This window comes from Malaclemys terrapin, chromosome 1 (genome assembly GCF_027887155.1).
Source record: "Malaclemys terrapin pileata isolate rMalTer1 chromosome 1, rMalTer1.hap1, whole genome shotgun sequence".
Taxonomy (NCBI): domain Eukaryota; kingdom Metazoa; phylum Chordata; order Testudines; family Emydidae; genus Malaclemys; species Malaclemys terrapin.
In genome coordinates, this window is record NC_071505.1 from 121255911 (window position 1) to 121272162 (window position 16252).

At 44.1% G+C, this 16252-nt stretch overlaps 1 protein-coding gene across 3 annotated transcripts in view; it reads right to left on the reverse strand.

Moving 5' to 3' along the window:
- The window catches only part of ITPR2 (inositol 1,4,5-trisphosphate receptor type 2), a 352852-nt gene that overhangs the window by 88585 nt on the left and 248015 nt on the right, over positions 1-16252 (reverse strand). For all 3 annotated transcript variants that reach the window (XM_054037167.1, XM_054037158.1, XM_054037175.1), the window contains 5 exons: positions 15457-15713; positions 14055-14255; positions 11716-11826; positions 4389-4484; positions 1543-1659 (listed from right to left, as the gene is read on the reverse strand). In XM_054037167.1, the coding sequence (XP_053893142.1) occupies positions 1543-1659; positions 4389-4484; positions 11716-11826; positions 14055-14255; positions 15457-15713 (782 nt within the window). The remainder of the gene's footprint in view (positions 1-1542; positions 1660-4388; positions 4485-11715; positions 11827-14054; positions 14256-15456; positions 15714-16252) is intronic.

A 16252-nucleotide genomic window follows, 5' to 3' on the forward strand; every position in this document is an offset into this window, starting at 1 on the left:
GGGCCAGGGTTACAGTCTACTGAGCCCTTTTCATTATAAGCCAGCAAGGAGGTTGGTGAGAGAACTCCCACAGTCTCTGTTGTCCCTAGGGCTTGTTTTAGAACAGTTTAGCCTCCTGTCCTGACAGGAACCTGACTTCCCCTCCCAGGAGGTGTTCCTGTAGTGGTGGGTTGGGGGAAACCCAGGCCCACCCTCTACTCCGGGTTCCGGCCCAGGGACCCTAATGGTAGCAGCTGTTGGCAGCCACCCTTTCACTGTCAGAGTTGCTACATTTCCCTGGGTCACTTCCCCACAGCTCTCCTGCTTCTCCCTTCTTCACCCTTACCTTAGGGCTCCCTTATCAATAACTTGAGGGTGTCTTCATTAACCAGCCCCTCAGCCGCACTTCCTCTCCTCTGGCTCCCTGGCTCTCCCCTGCCTGACTGGAGTGAGCCCTTTTTATAGTATCATCGGGGCCTTAATTAGATTCAGGTGGTCACATTAGCTTAATGTCCTCACCTGACTCTTTGGGGGTTAATTGGAGTCAGGTGTTCTCATTAGCCTGGAGCAGCCCCTGCTCTGGTCAGTCAGGGAACAGAAAACTGTTAATCCAGTAGCCAGTATATCTGCTTTCTGCTATTCTGCTGTACCCAACTGGCCTGGGTCTATCACAGTACATAATTTACATTTCTCACCTTATTAGTGCAATTATAACCTGTCCTCTTTTCTTCTTCTATTCAATATTACTCACATTTTAAGGAATATGCTTAACTTTGTATTCTCTGACAATTTATTTAGAATACTCCCATATTGCTACATTTTTAAACTGCACCCACTTTAATAAAAAATAATTAAAAACAAAAGATAAGGTCCCTAACATGGAACAGCAAGTACTATCTGCCTGCACCATCTTTATTATAGGGCTTGTTTACTAAAGTTGCAGTCTTTTCTTTTTCTCTCATTTGTGGCATACCAATAAAAATCTGTATTTCACCTTTACACAGTGCACAAAAGACGTGTGATAAGAGAGCCCAATGGAACAACAGCATATCCTAAAAGGAACAAAATTCCCATATGGCCATACTATTAATGTTGCCTGAATAAATTAATAGCTGTAAAATAAAAGTAATATTTTATTAACATTCATTTCATATAAGAACAGAAGACATGAATTAAAATCTAATTGATGATAATCTGATTCAATTTATGGTTTAATTAAGATAAATTATTTTTACATGAGTCAAAGACTCCCAGAGTAGGAAATGACAAAAGAAGATAAACTGAGTGTACATTACCTGCTCCATTCTATGTTATTTACATCTCAACAGTACCCACACATCATAGGCACAGCCCACGCACACAGCAAAACCACACACACTTTGATCCTGGCCCCAAAGACACTCTAGAGAAAATGATATCCTATATAAGCTCGATCCTGCAGACGTTACATAGGCAAAACTTCAATGGTTAATGCACACAGAACCGGGGTAGAATTTAATGACATCTTGCATCCTTTAAGGCTTCTCTTTTATAGACTCAGACACACAATAACAAAAGACATACCTGATGTGCCAGTATGTATATATTGTGGCCAACATCTTTTGGTGAAATATTATCTCCATTCTCCTCCTCCTCATCACATTCTAGAGCCTGATTATATGCATTCTTCATTACCTCCACCTTTAAAACAAACAAAATTGAAGGGCTGTCAAATATTTTAATTCTATGAAAAATGTGAATTGCATTCAGATTTGCTCACTGTGCTCGGCTCAAATTTGGACAGGGCCTGTGAAGTCCTACAAGAAGGAGATGTACTCTAAGGGTACGTCTTCACTTACCGGAGGGTCCGGCGGCAGGCAATTGATGTTCTGGGATTGATTTATCGCGTCTGGTTAAGACGCGATAAATCGATCCCAGATCGATCCCGGAAGTGCTCGCCGTCGAAGCCGGTACTCCAGCTCGGCGAGAGGAGTACGCGGCATCGACGGGGGAGCCTCCGTGCCGCGTCTGGACCCGTGGTAAGTTCGGACTAAGGTACTTCGAATTCAGCTACGTTATTAACGTAGCTGAATTTGCGTACCTTAGTCCGAAGTGGGGACTTAGTGGGGACCAGGCCTAAAAAGCACATTCAGAATGAAAAGACGCCTGAGGTGTTCGGTTTATTCTTATCTCAACTATTTGCACTCTGCTTTGCTGGTTTTCCTCTTTGCCATTTTAAGACAAATTGCCAAGTTTGCAGTAAAAACCGAGTCTGGTGTTTACCTGTGTATTTCAGGTGAAATTCATCCAGATGTGGAGGGTTTTGGATACCAGTGTAGAAGGATGGTTCACGGCTAGAGCACGAGCCTGGGTCCAGGAGACCTAGGTTCAGTTGCCTGCTCTGCCACAGCTTCCTGTGTAACCTTGGACAAGGCCCAAATCCTCAAAGGTGTTTCGGTGCCTATCTCACACGGATTCCAATAGGAGCTAGGTGCCTAAACACCTTTGAGGATTTGGGCTTTATATTTTCTATGCTTTGGTTCTCCATCTACAATATGAGCGTAACAAAACTTCCCTACCTTGCAGAGGTGTTGCTGGGATAAATACATTGAAGGTTGTGAGGTGCCCATCTACTACAGTAATGGGGGCCCAATAGGTACTTTAGATAGACAGATAGTGAAGAGGAGGTTGTGCAGGTTACTCCCCCCCACCCCCCAGCTGTATGCACCATATGGGATTTCTGCATTAATGACAAACAAGCTGATATGGAGGGGGAACAGGGAACGGGGCAGAGTAGGGTGACTGGATCCATGCTTACACAGAGGGGTAGTGATTAGCATTCCCATAGGCTGGAATAGCAGCCCTGGAGGGGTTGTGTTACAGTCTCATGGCCTAGCTGTTTGTTGGGAGGGAAGTTTGAACCCTCCACCCCTGTTTTCTTAAGCTTTGTACAGGGAGGGCTGCATTTTAAACCTTCTGAATATCTTATGTGCTGACAGGGTGAAATCCTGGCCCACTGAAGTCAATGGAAAAACTCTCACTGACTTCAGTAGTGCCAAGAATCCATGCATTGATTTTTTTCCCCTAATAGTCAGCACTAAAACAGGTATAAAAATGGGTTTCTGGGAGAAAGTGCAAGAAAAATTAAGTTATCTACAATTAAGATTAAAATCTAACAATGAACTTTGTGGAAGAGCTTGTGAAATTCACCATTTCCATTTTTAAAACCCAAACTAATCATATCATGTGCTTCAAGTGATAAACTAAGGCCTTGCAAGGGTCAGGAAGGAATTTCTCTCTTCATGTACAACACTGCACAATTACATGGTTTATTTGGTCTTATCCTCAAAGCCTTAAGGCCAGAGGCATGATACCAGACTAGATGGACCACTGATCTAATCTGTTTTAGGAAAAAACCCACTAATTTCTACTACATTTTGTGAAGCTCAAAATGACAACATTTTTCACTAACAAAACTTCTGTGAGAAATAACACAAATCCTGGGCCTTGAGAAAGAGTGCTTTTTGAAACATGTGTTTAAAGAAAGATTGTGGACACTGCAGGCAGTGCCTTGTTGTTGGGACTTATAATGCAGGACACTTGCAACCTATTCCTGGCTGGAAGCATGCAGCAACATACTGTATCTCATTTGCTCACCAGCAAGCTGTGTATAAAAGAGCAGTCAAAGAAGAAGGGAAGGTTGGAATCCGGGACAGGATGTTGGGTGGGTCAGGGATATTAAGGTCTTCCAGAGAGTTTAAAGAAAATATAATTTCTTTGTACCTCACATAGGCCCTGATCCTGCAATGAGATCTGGGGGAGAGGAAATGGGGGCGGGGTGGAGCCTGACTCACTCAAAGTGTTCTGCACAGGTAGAAGGGTAAATCCACACAGATCATATTGTGAGATGGGATCATGGTTTTTCCAGTCACCAAATTGTTCATATTGGATGGACCTGGCCACTCTCCCAGCTTTTCCACCATGACAGAAATTCATGGGGGACAATTACAAATATTATCCCTATTCAAAGATAAAGTAAAAAATGTGGTTTTGACTTTTTTGTTTTGCCTGTGAGGTGCATTTTTTTCTTCTTAGTGTGGTATCACAAATGGTACAAGCTTAATTTCACAGCTACTGACAAAATGTACTTGAAGAGAGTTTACTGGAGTATGATAATTTAGTTAGGAAACAATTACAGAAAAGTGCTTGGAATGGATAAAAATAATGAAGTCATAAAGAATGAAATCATGCATGCTTGATCCTTCAAAAATACCTTTGGAGAATTAGTACTATCTTGATACGCTATATCCCTATATGCAGCTATTGCTATTCAGTTTAGACACAGATCCTTTACAAAATATTTTGAGGATAGGATTTATTGAGGGTGAGATATAGCCAAAAGTTTTATGAATATTCAGAAGTTTTCTTACCAGTTCCCTTGGTCTCATATTAAAAAGGATTCTTTCTGCATTCTCACTGTCATGCCTGCTTTCCATAATGGCCAGCAAAAGCTTAGAGGCATTGTTCTAAAGATACAAAACCAAGTTAGTGCAAATGTAAAATCTATTTCATGGATTAATGATCCTTACATTCGTTTTAATTGAGATTACTAGGACCACTTTTTTTTAAGTGGATACGATTTTAAACTGCTTGCATCTTTTATGTTATTGACATAGTAAATAGCTTTGCAGCACATTGACATTAAAGTCAGAGGGCAGCTAACTACAGTACGTATAATATATTGGAAGGGGTATTTTAAATATTGAAAAATATCTGACTTTTAAATACAAAGCTTTATTCTGCATTGTGCACAATACATGAGATCCCATTTCCTGTTCTTATTGCCCAGCTCACAGGTTTTGTCATTTTGTTAAACAATTGAGAGCAGAGGTAATTACAAAGTGTACCAAACAAAAGGTTTTGCCTATGATGCATGTTTCCTTCCCTTTTTGTTTTTTAAAGCATAATTAATTACCCGAAAGGCTATAAAATCAACAGATTTCATGCATTTCATAATCTTCAAATTTAATCTGAATACCAAGTACTGAGCATATTCCTGGACTCCTGGAGGGAGTGTTAACTATCTGCTTTTCACCCAGTTCTCTCCCAGGGATAAAATAGCATGTCCTTAAACAGTAGTATCTCCATATCTGAGAGTCTGGGACCCGATCTTGCTCCAATTAAAATCAATTTCAGCCCACGGGGAGGAAGGTTGGTTTCATGGTTCAAGCACTATACTGCGACTCAGCAGACCCTGGTTCAATTCCCAGCTCTGCCATAAACTTCCTGTGTGATCTTAGGCAAGTCACAAACTCTCTGCACCTCAGATCCCCATCTATAAAATGGGGATGATAATACATCTACACCTTGCAAGAGTGTTGTGAGGCTAAATGTGTTTGTGAAGTGCTGAGATACTATGCTAACCCCAGGAGGTCCCCTGTATGAAAATGTGAAGGCAGAATGGGGTCCCTTACTAGAAGCAAGGCTGAAAATGTGCCTATTATTAAGGTTGCCCAATACTTCCCATTAAAAGATCCTGTTCTCAGTTGCTTATGAACTTGCCTAACTGTTTGGGCTGAAATTTGACATGCTGGGTGCCTGCCCCAGGCTAAATTATTTTGGAAAATTTCAGCCAAAAAAGTTCAGCCTTTTTCAAGAATGAGGCAAAAGGGGAAAATACATTGTTTTGCCCATGTTAAAAAGTTCTGGTGACTTTTACTTTGAGCAGTTCTATAACCCTCATGCTTTGGAGTAGGGACTTGAAATTTGGCCCGGGGTGGCCTTTGTGGCAGAATCAGAGCTTTTGTTTTCCACATGTAAATCCACCTACATTTCACCAAGTTATATGCCTCTGAAAAAAATCATAGTTTGCAGATGCTTGGTAGAGACTTGCTAGACCTTTACAACTAAAATCTTCAAAAGATTCTGTCCATGTTGAAGCATGTTCCAGCTCAGGGCTGTGCAGGACTTTCTCTACAGTTGTCTTTCTGAGCTGCTGAAGGCTGTGCTGAAGTCAGTCACTGGAACTCCTGTTCTCTCAAGCCCCCCACCGCAGACCCCGGAAAAAAAACTGGATCTGGGTGGGATGGAGTGAGCAGATTTAGACAAGGAACCCTGGGGGGGAACTGGGACGGGAGGAGGGGGACAGAGTAGGACTGGGACAGAGTAGGACTGGCTGGGTATGGAGCCACAGACTGGAGGGGGTCACATTGGATGAGATGCTGGGGAAGACACTGCGTCTGGCTAAGCAAGGGTGCTGAAATTGGGAACCACTGGGGTGGAAGGAAGGAGGTGGGAAGGAAGGGAGACAGATCTGATGAGGAGCCAGGGCACAGGGGGAGAACTGGCACTAGTTGTGCAAAGGCAGTGGGACAAAGCCAGAGATAAGGAACCAAAGAATTTGTGAGGGCAGGTTGAGATTGGATGAGGCGCCTGGGGAGGGAGAGAGGGACTGAGAACGCATGGGGACAGGGAAGTGAGAGTATGGGAGAGAGAGAAAGGACAGAGTCGGGGGGGAGGGGAGAGAGAGAGAAACAGAGATTGACTGGGCACAAGATATGGTGGGAAGAAGATAGGTGCTGGGACGGGATGTCTAGAGAGTAAGACTAGAACTGGCTGGGCAAGGAGACTGGGACTGAGATGTGAGCCAGAGGAGTGGAAACTGGAACTGGGTATATGAGAAGAATGGGCCTGGGACAAGAAGACAGAGACAGGTTGGAGGGGACGGGGCAGGAGGAATCAAGCAGGAGGAGATAATCTTTATTTACATAATGACATACTATTTTTTCCACAAGACTTCTGCCTCATTCAGTGCACAGGATGGACCTGCACTGGAGATGTATCAGGGTGGTGTAGGGAAGGAGACTTGTCTGTAGGACCCCTGCTGCATTTGTTCCAGAAGTTGGAACTTGTGCAGTGAATGAGGCAGGAGACTGCAGGAAGAGAAAGGATGGTCGCATGGTTAAGGCAGTTGAATACTGCACTGGTGAACTGGATTCTATCCCTTCCTCTACCACAGAGCTCCTGCGGGATACTGGGTAAGTCACTTATACCAAACTTTTCACAGTTGGTCACTGTGTGCCCATTTTCTGGATGGCCAACTTGAGGCCCTGAGGACTGATTTACAGAACAAATAAAGTGCTTTACAATGCTATGAACACTGAAAAATCAGGTCTCAGGTGTCTTAAATTGGGCACCCCAAATTAGTGTGGCATTGAATAATGAGGAGAAATTAGAAGACTGAATAGCTGCTCATTAAATAAGCCTTATCCATTTTGTGCAATGAAGGGTCCTATGAGAAAAATAGTAGGTGATCATATAAATAAAGACTGTATCATAATGCAGATGTCTAAGGGGGCCCAATTAAGGTTGCACAGGCAACCTTGTTCCTGGCATTTTGTAATGTTTGACGAAAAATTTTCAACAGCTTTGTTCATATGTAGTAATACCTGACGTGTCACATTACTTGAGAAGCACACCACCAGATTTTATATCCGCAACACAGAATCTTCATACCAGATATACAGTATCTATTTGATCAGATTTTTGGAGGAAGTTGAAGGTAAGTTCCTGGATATGATGGTGGGTAGAAAGGAACTTCTCTGTGTCTGAGGACTGGTCTACAGTACACAGTTATTTCAGAATTAGCCGAGTTAATTCGAAATAAAACTGATTCCGTCCACACGACCAAACTGTTTTTTTCGATTTAAAGGGCGCTTTAATCCAATTTCTATACCTCACCTTGGCAAGTAGAGTAGTGCTAAAATTGAGATCACAGTTCCGGGTTACAGGTATTGTGGTCGCAATTCAAGGTTATTGGCCTCTGGGAGCTATCCCAGAATGCTCCCTAGTGACCGCTCTGGACAACACACTCAATTCCGATGCACTAGCCAGGTAGGCAGTAAAAGCCCTGGGAACTTTTGAATTTCATTTCCTGTTTGGTCACCATCAGCACAGGTGACCATCAGCACAGTCCACCATCACAGGCAACGATGCAGAGTCCACCATCACAAGAGATCACACAGTCCCGGATTCACAGATGAGCTCCAGCATGGTCTGAACGGGAAGTACTGGATCTCATCGCATGTTGGGGAGACCAATCTGCTATGGCAGAACTACGTTCCAAAAAAAGAAACACAAATACGTATACTAAAGTCTCCAGGGCCAGGATGGAAAGAGGCTACTCCAGGGACACAGAGCAGTGTCGTACAAAAATCAAGGAGCTCAGGCAAGCGTACCAAAAAGTCAGGGAGGCAAATGGGCGCTCTGGGTCACAGCCGCTTCTACCGTGAGCTGCATGCAATTATGGGGTATGATGCCACCACTACCCCACCACTGTCCTTGGACACCTGCAAGGGGGTAGTTGCACAGGGCAAGGAGGATGAGTTATTGGAGGACGAAGAGGAGGAGGACGACAACAGTGCACAGGCGCCAAGTGGGGAATCCGTTTTCCTCCCTAGCCAGGAACTATTCTTAAAGCTGGAGCCAATAGCCTCCCCACACTCCCAAGGCGGGCTCCCGGACCATGACCCTGCAGAAGGCACTTCTGGTGAGTGAGAGCCTGATGGGAGCCACGGGGTGGGAGGTAGGGGGGAAACCAGCCGCGCTGGGCTGTTCGTGTTTAGTTTAAGAGCTATCCCTGCTCAGAGCCTCATTGGGGCCACATGGTGGGGGGTGTTGTGTGAAATGATTATCCCAGCGAGCCCGCAGGCCCTCCTTTTATATAGCAAACCCACCAGGCATTGCTTGCTATGGGAAAGGGGGCCCTGCAGTTTGAAAGCATTGAAATGAATGCGGAAGAAGCAGAACCCTGCATGCCCCTAGGGCTTACCATAGCTGCCTGCAAGCTGAATTCTGTTGCCAGGCCACGTGTGATGGCTTACTCACACCAAAGTGGCAGGCACTTCAGTATAAGAGGCAAAATGCGACCTTGTACAGAAAGAACATGTGCTGTATACTATGAATTGCCTGTTTCACTGAGAAAGAGTGTCCCTTTTGTTCTCTAAAATGTATCTTTTAAAATACTACCCTCCCTTTTTCTCCTCCTGCAGGTGCAAATGTTTCAACGCTGCCCCTATCTACTCCGTCCCAGAGGCTGGTCCAGATTAGAAGGCGGAAAAAACGAACTGAGGACGACACATTCACCGAACTCATGAAGTCCTCCCGCACTGATAGGGCCCAACTGAATGCGTGAAGGCAAACAATTGCAGAGTCTCGTAAAGCTTATATGAACACTAAGAGAGGAAGGATGTGCATGATGAGAGCAGGCAGGATGCTATGGTCAAGCTCATGGGGGAGCAAACTGACATGCTGGTGGATCTAATGCAGGAAAGCCACCAAGACCACAGACTGCCGCTGCAGCCCCTGTATAACTGCCCTTCCTCCTCCCAAAGTTCCATAGCCTCCTCACCCAGACGCCCAAGAACATGGGGGGGGGAGGGGGCGCTACGGGACCCACACACTCAACCCCAGAGGACTGCACAAGCAGCAGAAAGCTGACATATCCGAAATTTTGATTTGGTTTCTGGACTTGTCCTTCCCTCCTCCTCCACCCCCCTAACCCAATACCCGTCCCTCCCAGTCTACCTTCTGATTTCTCTCAATGTGTTGGGTGCAACAAATAATAAAGAACAGTTTTTAAACAATTGTGACTTTATTTCCTTTCATATATATATATAGGGGGAGGGTAACTTCAAGAGAAACAAGCAACTGTCACACCGCACCCTGGCCAGTCATGAAACTGGCTTTCAAAGCTTCTTTGATGTGCAGCGTGCCCTGTTGTCTGGCTGTGCAAAATTGGACACCAGGCGAGTTGCCTCAACCTCCCACCCCGCCATAAACATCTCCCCCTTACTCTCACAGATATTGTGGAGCACACAACAAGCAGCAATTACAACTGGAATATTGGTTGTGCTGAGATCTAACCGAGTCAGTAAACTGCGCCAGTGCGTTTTCAAACGTCCAAAAGCACATTCTGCCACCATTCTGTACTTGCTCAGCCTATAGTTGAACTGCTCCTTACTACTGTCCAGGGTGCCTGTGTACGGCTTCATGAGCCATGGCATTAAGGGGTAGGCTGGGTCCCCGAGGATAACTATAGGCATTTCAACATCCCCAACAGTAATTTTCTGGTCTGGGAAGTAAGTCCCTTCCTGCAGCTGTTCAAACAGATCAGAGTTCCTGAAGATGCGAGCATCATGCACCTTTCCTGGCCATCCCACTTTGATGTCGGAGAAACGTCCCTTGTGATCCACCAATGCTTGCAGTACCATGGAAAAGTACTCCTCGCGGTTTACGTACTGGCTGCCCCAGTGTGCCGGGGCCAAGATAGGGATATGCGTTCCGTCTATCGCCCTGCCTCAGTTAGGGAACCCCCGCACATTAAAGCCATCCACAATGGTCTGCACATTTCCCAAAGTCACTACCCGTGATAGCAGCTGGTCAATGATTGCATTGGCTACTTGCAGCACAGCAGCCCCCACAGTAGATTTGCCCACTCCAAACTAATTCCCGACTGTCCGGTAGCTGTTGGGCGTAGCAAGCTTCCATAGGGCTATGACCACTCGCTTCTCAACTGTGAGGGCTGCTCTCGTTTTGGTGTCTTTGCGCTTGAGGGCAGGGGACAGCAAGTCACAAAGTTCCATGAAAGTGGCCCTACGCATACGAAAGTTTCACAGCCACTGGGCATCATCCCATACCTACAACACTATGCGGTCCCGCCAGTCTGTGCGCATGCCGGGCTTCTAGGAACGTCTGTGTCCATGTCCTCATCAGTATAGTAATAGCGCTGTCGTCGCTTCCTCGCCCGGTTTTGCAGGTACTGCACATACTACTGGATAACGCGTGAGGTATTTACAATGGTCAAAACTGCAGCGGAGATCTGAGCGGGTAATCCTGGAAAAAGGGCGTGAAACGTAGGAGAGCAGAGTGGCAGCGGAAGAGGTGCTGTTCGATTCACAATAGCCGAAAAAAGGCGGGAAATGGTTGTCTTCTGTAGCTTTCATGGAGGCGGGAGCCCAGGACAGACAACATGGAGAAGCTCGGTAGCGCGGCAAGAGCGGGAGAGTAGAGTTGACGGCTGAAACTGTGCTGCTTGGTTCACGATGGCCGAGCAGAGTTGGCAGCGGAAGCGGTCGATGAGAAAGAGTAGATACTTCGAGATTACATAGAAAGACGAGAGGAAATGCGAGGTGGATTCATAGTACCAGGAGAGAAGCGGTGCACCGTACTGCGCCATCTGCTGAAAGCAGTATGGAGTCTGCATGCCCAAAAGGCACGAAACGATTGTCTGCCGTAGCTTTCACGGAGGGAGGAGCGACTGATGACAGACACCAAGAAACGCCTGTGAGAATGTTTTTGCCCCAACATGCACTGAGAACTTAACCCAGAATTCCAATGGGCTGCGGGGACTGTGGGATAGCTACCCACAGTGCACCGCTCCGACATTCGATGCTAGCCTCGGTACTGTGGACGCACTCCGCCGAATTCACATACTTTAGTGGGGATACACAAGACCGAATGTATAAAATCGCTTCCAAAAATTCGAATAGAATAATTTCGAAATAATTTTGTACTGTAGACATACCCTGAGTCACTGGCTCAGTTGAGCTGAATTGAGTTAATTTGTTTACTAATGCCACCGGGTATATTATGCTAACAGGAGACTAAGTAAGCGTCAGGGTGCCTAGTACTCTTGCATAGGCATTTATTATTATTATTACTTGAATCTGAATAGATAAATAAAAATATTTTCCATACCTTTAGCTGAAGCACCAGGTCCATGCAATATTTGCCAAGAGGGTTTATGTCATTCAGGATCAGTGCAATTATAATATCAATTCCATTAGACTCATGGGTAGCAATGCAGCTCTTTTTAAAATGAAAAGAAAAGAGAGATGCACACATATGAGCATATTTTCAAAACAAGGGCCCAGATCCTAGGCTGCTCTGTGGCAGCATTGTACCCGATGGCCAGTGCAAAGTGCCCCTAAAGCAACAGTAGCTGGCCACAGGAGGGAGGATCACCCCCATGGAGCAGGAGCTCTCTGTTGTGTAGAGCCAACATGTCACCACCCATCCCTGCTACAAGTCCCTGCTACTTTTTTTAGCACTGCAGTGTCCCACTGATTCCCCACTATTGGAGTCTCTCTCCTCCACAGGGAACAATGTCCCCCAGTAGGAAAAGTCTCTGGCAGGAGGGAAGCAAGGGGGAAAGACTCTACCAGCTCCCTGCTGCTGGAGTATTTCCCCTCTGTGGGGAAAGGGAGGCAGTGGGGAAAGGCTGATGAACCTTTCCCTGCTGCCTCCCCCCTTCCAGAACCCTTCCTCGCCTCAGGAAAAGACTCCCACGGGGAAAGGTCCACCAGCTCCCCGCTGCTAGAGCTCTTCCCCCTCCACAGTGAAACATTCCAGCATCAGGGAGAGACTCTGAATGGTGGGGGAGCTGGTGAAGCCTTTCCCCACTGCCTCCCCTCTGCCAGAGCCTCTCTCTGACCTGTGTAGTTACAGGTACACACTGAGTTATGGACACCACCTACTTTTCTCTGCAGCGGGTAAGCTACACATACTCTACATGCTACCACCAGTAGTGTAGATGTAGCCTACGTGACTATATGATTTGTGTATACAGATGCTCTCTCTATATACATCTATATATCTATCTATAGATATAGATACAAACATATACATACACACACTCACTCTAGGATGCTTGCTTGTTTGTTTTTTAAATACAGAGTCTGAAATTTGCAACTGTGGCCAATGGTAATTCTGAATATTTTCACAACTAGAGTTCTGGCCCTTTTCAACTAGAACGAACATCAGGCTAAAAAAGCTCTTGGATTTTTTTTTTTTAAACAACAACATTACATAACATTAGAGAAAAAAGGCTTAAAAATAAAAAGAAGAGAAAAATGAGATGGAAATGACAGCATTGGGTATCTGCCTCTGACATACACAAGATCATATCTTCAGTTGATGTAAAAGAGCCTAACTTCATTCCTTAGTTACTTCACAGCAGGTCTAGGTAATGAAGTCTAAACAATCAATCATATTTTTCCATTACCAGTGTTCTCTGTGAAGCTAGATAAAAAGTTAACTTGAAAACACATTTTTCTTTCCCTTTACAGTGCTCTAATTATCTCTGTATTTTCAAATAGTTTGACCCATGAGTTTTTAAGCAAATATAATTATTTAAACTTTCAGTGCACTTTAGCTTTTTTTGAAGTATGAATTAAGGCTGCTTGATTGTCAGTATTGCAGACAAAAACACTTTGTAGTTAACCAAGATATATACTAGGAAGTAACATTAATATTTAACTATATGATCCAACAGCTAACCATTTTAGCATTAAGGAACAGGATTTTATTTTGTAATTCTGTCCACTGCAAGTTTCTCCATTGTTAAGCCATAATAAAAGTTGTGAAATTACATCTGCTGTTACATCTTTTCTTTTGTTTAACCAGGCCAAGTAGAGTGATGTAAAACCTTTTACTTTTTCTTTCTACCCTGCCTATTGGCATAGAAAATACACCCTCCAGAAGACTCAGGTATATAACTTTATAGACTCCATCCAGCAAAGCACTTAAGCACATACTTAACGATAAGTCCTCAACGGGACCATTCATGTGTTTAAAGTCAAACAAGCTTAGGTCCCTAAATCTGTGCCAGCAAACACGGAACACACCTTAAAGTAACTGCTGAGTACAGAAAAGCATGGCAGCATACACCTCACACCTGCCTCTTCCTGAGTGTATTTTTTTTGGAAAATCCCTGACATCTGACTGAAGAATTTCATCACCACTACCCAGTCTTGAAGATGCTGGTCTTGCAAGTACAGTAGGACGCTGCACTAAACACCCCACCTATATCTGAGAGACTGTACTACAGAGAAGACCTGATTAGACAAAATGAGTCCAAGCTCTGATAAAAGTGCATTTTCAAAGGCATATTAAACCTTGTGAGGTCTTCAAGTATGCTACAGCCAGCCATATCATTTGAATCAGGTCCTGAATTATTAAGATTAAGAAAAAGTTATGTAATGCCCGTGGGGACACAGGTAAATTCTTCCTCGCCAAAACACGATGATTCTAGCTACCTGATTTTCGTGACAGGGGCCTTGGCAGTATTCAGTCAAGCTCTCCAGGGTTTGGTTCACCAGAACTACATTCTTCTCATTGATGTATAGCCCCAAGAGGCCCAGGCCGCCTGTCGTGCTTCCACAAATACAGTCCAAGAACTGGAGAGTCTCACACACTAGGTTGTAATTTGTTTTGTTGTTCTGATTTCTTAAGAAGGTCTGAAAATAAAATAAGAGAGATTAGGCACCACACCGGAATAGCTATACATTTTAATGGTAATTCTCCACTTCCCTTGTGTGATATATGAAAGGGGGGGGGAGGAGAGAGAGTAGCTCCCTTTTATGGACCCAGCTAGCCAGGTAGGTATAAAATCCCTCTTAGTAGTTGTTCTCTACTTGCTTTACCTGTAAAGTGTTAAAAAGTCTCCCCGCATAGGTAAAAGGAAGGGAGTGGACACCTGACCAAAAGAGCCAATGGGAAGGCTAGAACTTTTTAAAATTGGGAAAAAACTTCTCCTTTGTCTGTCTGTTGTGGTTCTTGGGGAGAAGCAGAAAGACAGGGCTATAGTTATGCTGCAAGAGTTTTGGCCAGGTATGAAAAATCATCAAATCATACCTAGAAATTACTCATTTGAAACCCCCAGATATGTAAGTAGATCAGGAAATGCTTAGGAAGACGCAATTAGGTTTATTTCTTTTTATTTTTTTATGGCTTGTGGACTCCTCTGTGCTAACCCCAAATGCTTTTGTTTTGCCTGTAACCTTTAAGCTGGACCTCAAGAAGGTTATTCTTGATGCTTAGTTTTTGTAAGTGGGTTTTTTAAAAATCTAGTTTCCAGATGTTTTTTCTTTTTGGTTTTAATAAAATTTACCTTTAAGAACAAGATTGGGTTTTTGGGTCCTAAGAGGTTTGTGCACATGTTTAATTAGCTGATGGCAACAGCTGATTTCCTTTGTTTTCTTTCTTAGCTCTTCCCTGGAGGGGGTGTGTGAAGGGGCTTGAGGGTACCCCACTGGAAGGAATTTCCAAGTGTGCCTCCCTGGGTTTTCAAAGGGTTTTTGCACTTGGGTGGTGGCAACATCTACCCTCCAAGGTCAGAGAAAAGCCGTAACCGTGGGAGTTAGAATACAAGCCGTGGGAATACAAGCCTGGAGTGGCCAGTATTACTTTTTTAGAATCCTTGCGGGCCCCCACCTTCTGCACTCAAAGTGCCAGAGTGGGGAATCAGCCTTGAAACCTTGCAAACAGGTGAAGATTTCAACACACACACACACACACACACACAAAATAAATAAATAAATAAATAAATAAATAAATAAATAAATAAATAAGAAGGTAAATTTAAGTACTCAAAATACAGGAAATACAAAAAATTAAAGTCAAATGCACAATCTTTCCACGTATTCTACAGAACCATACCTGGAGCTCTCGGTTGTGGTTTTCACATAGCAACTGAAGAAATCTCAGTATCGGCTGCATGATTGTGATAGCAGGGCTCATTGTTGCTTCCTCCGTGGACTTTTCTTCTGTGTTTGTAGCATCTGTTCCTGAGCCCATGAGATCTATTTCTGGGTCCATTTCTCTTCTATACACAGAGTAAGCTTTGGATGTTGCAGAAGACGCTTCTGTTAACTGCCCCTTCATACCTTGTTTCAGGTGCAGTGTTGAATCCCTTACTGTAAATGAAGACAATAATTCCTGTTTTCCCCCGGCTTGATTCATTAATAAACAAACATCACCACCACCACCACCACGTGTTTGGGGGTTTTTTTGCACTCAATCCCTAAAGAACTCTGGGCAAAAATATAAAAAAATATCAGAGCAATGTTCACAAAAGAATAACATTTTCCAAATAAACCTCAAACACTGAAACAGAAAATTAATACAAATAAACACCGTCTTTCTGCCACATACAGTGAACAATGAGAACAATGGATAAACCACAGACTGGCAATTCAGTTCTTATGCTGGAATAAGTCTTTCACAAACAGCCCTATTCGTTTCAGCTTTATTTCTGTTTATAGGAAAATACAGGGCCAAATCCTTCGACTTTGTATATCGGCATAGCGCCACTGACGTCAATAGAGCTGTTCTGATCTAACCAGCTGAGGCTCTAGCCCATAATTTAGAGACAATTTTCAAACAGCTACTTTTATTTCAGCAGCCGAGAGTCTGCTGTAGTTGCTCTGAAAAGCAGGTATGGTATCAGTGATGA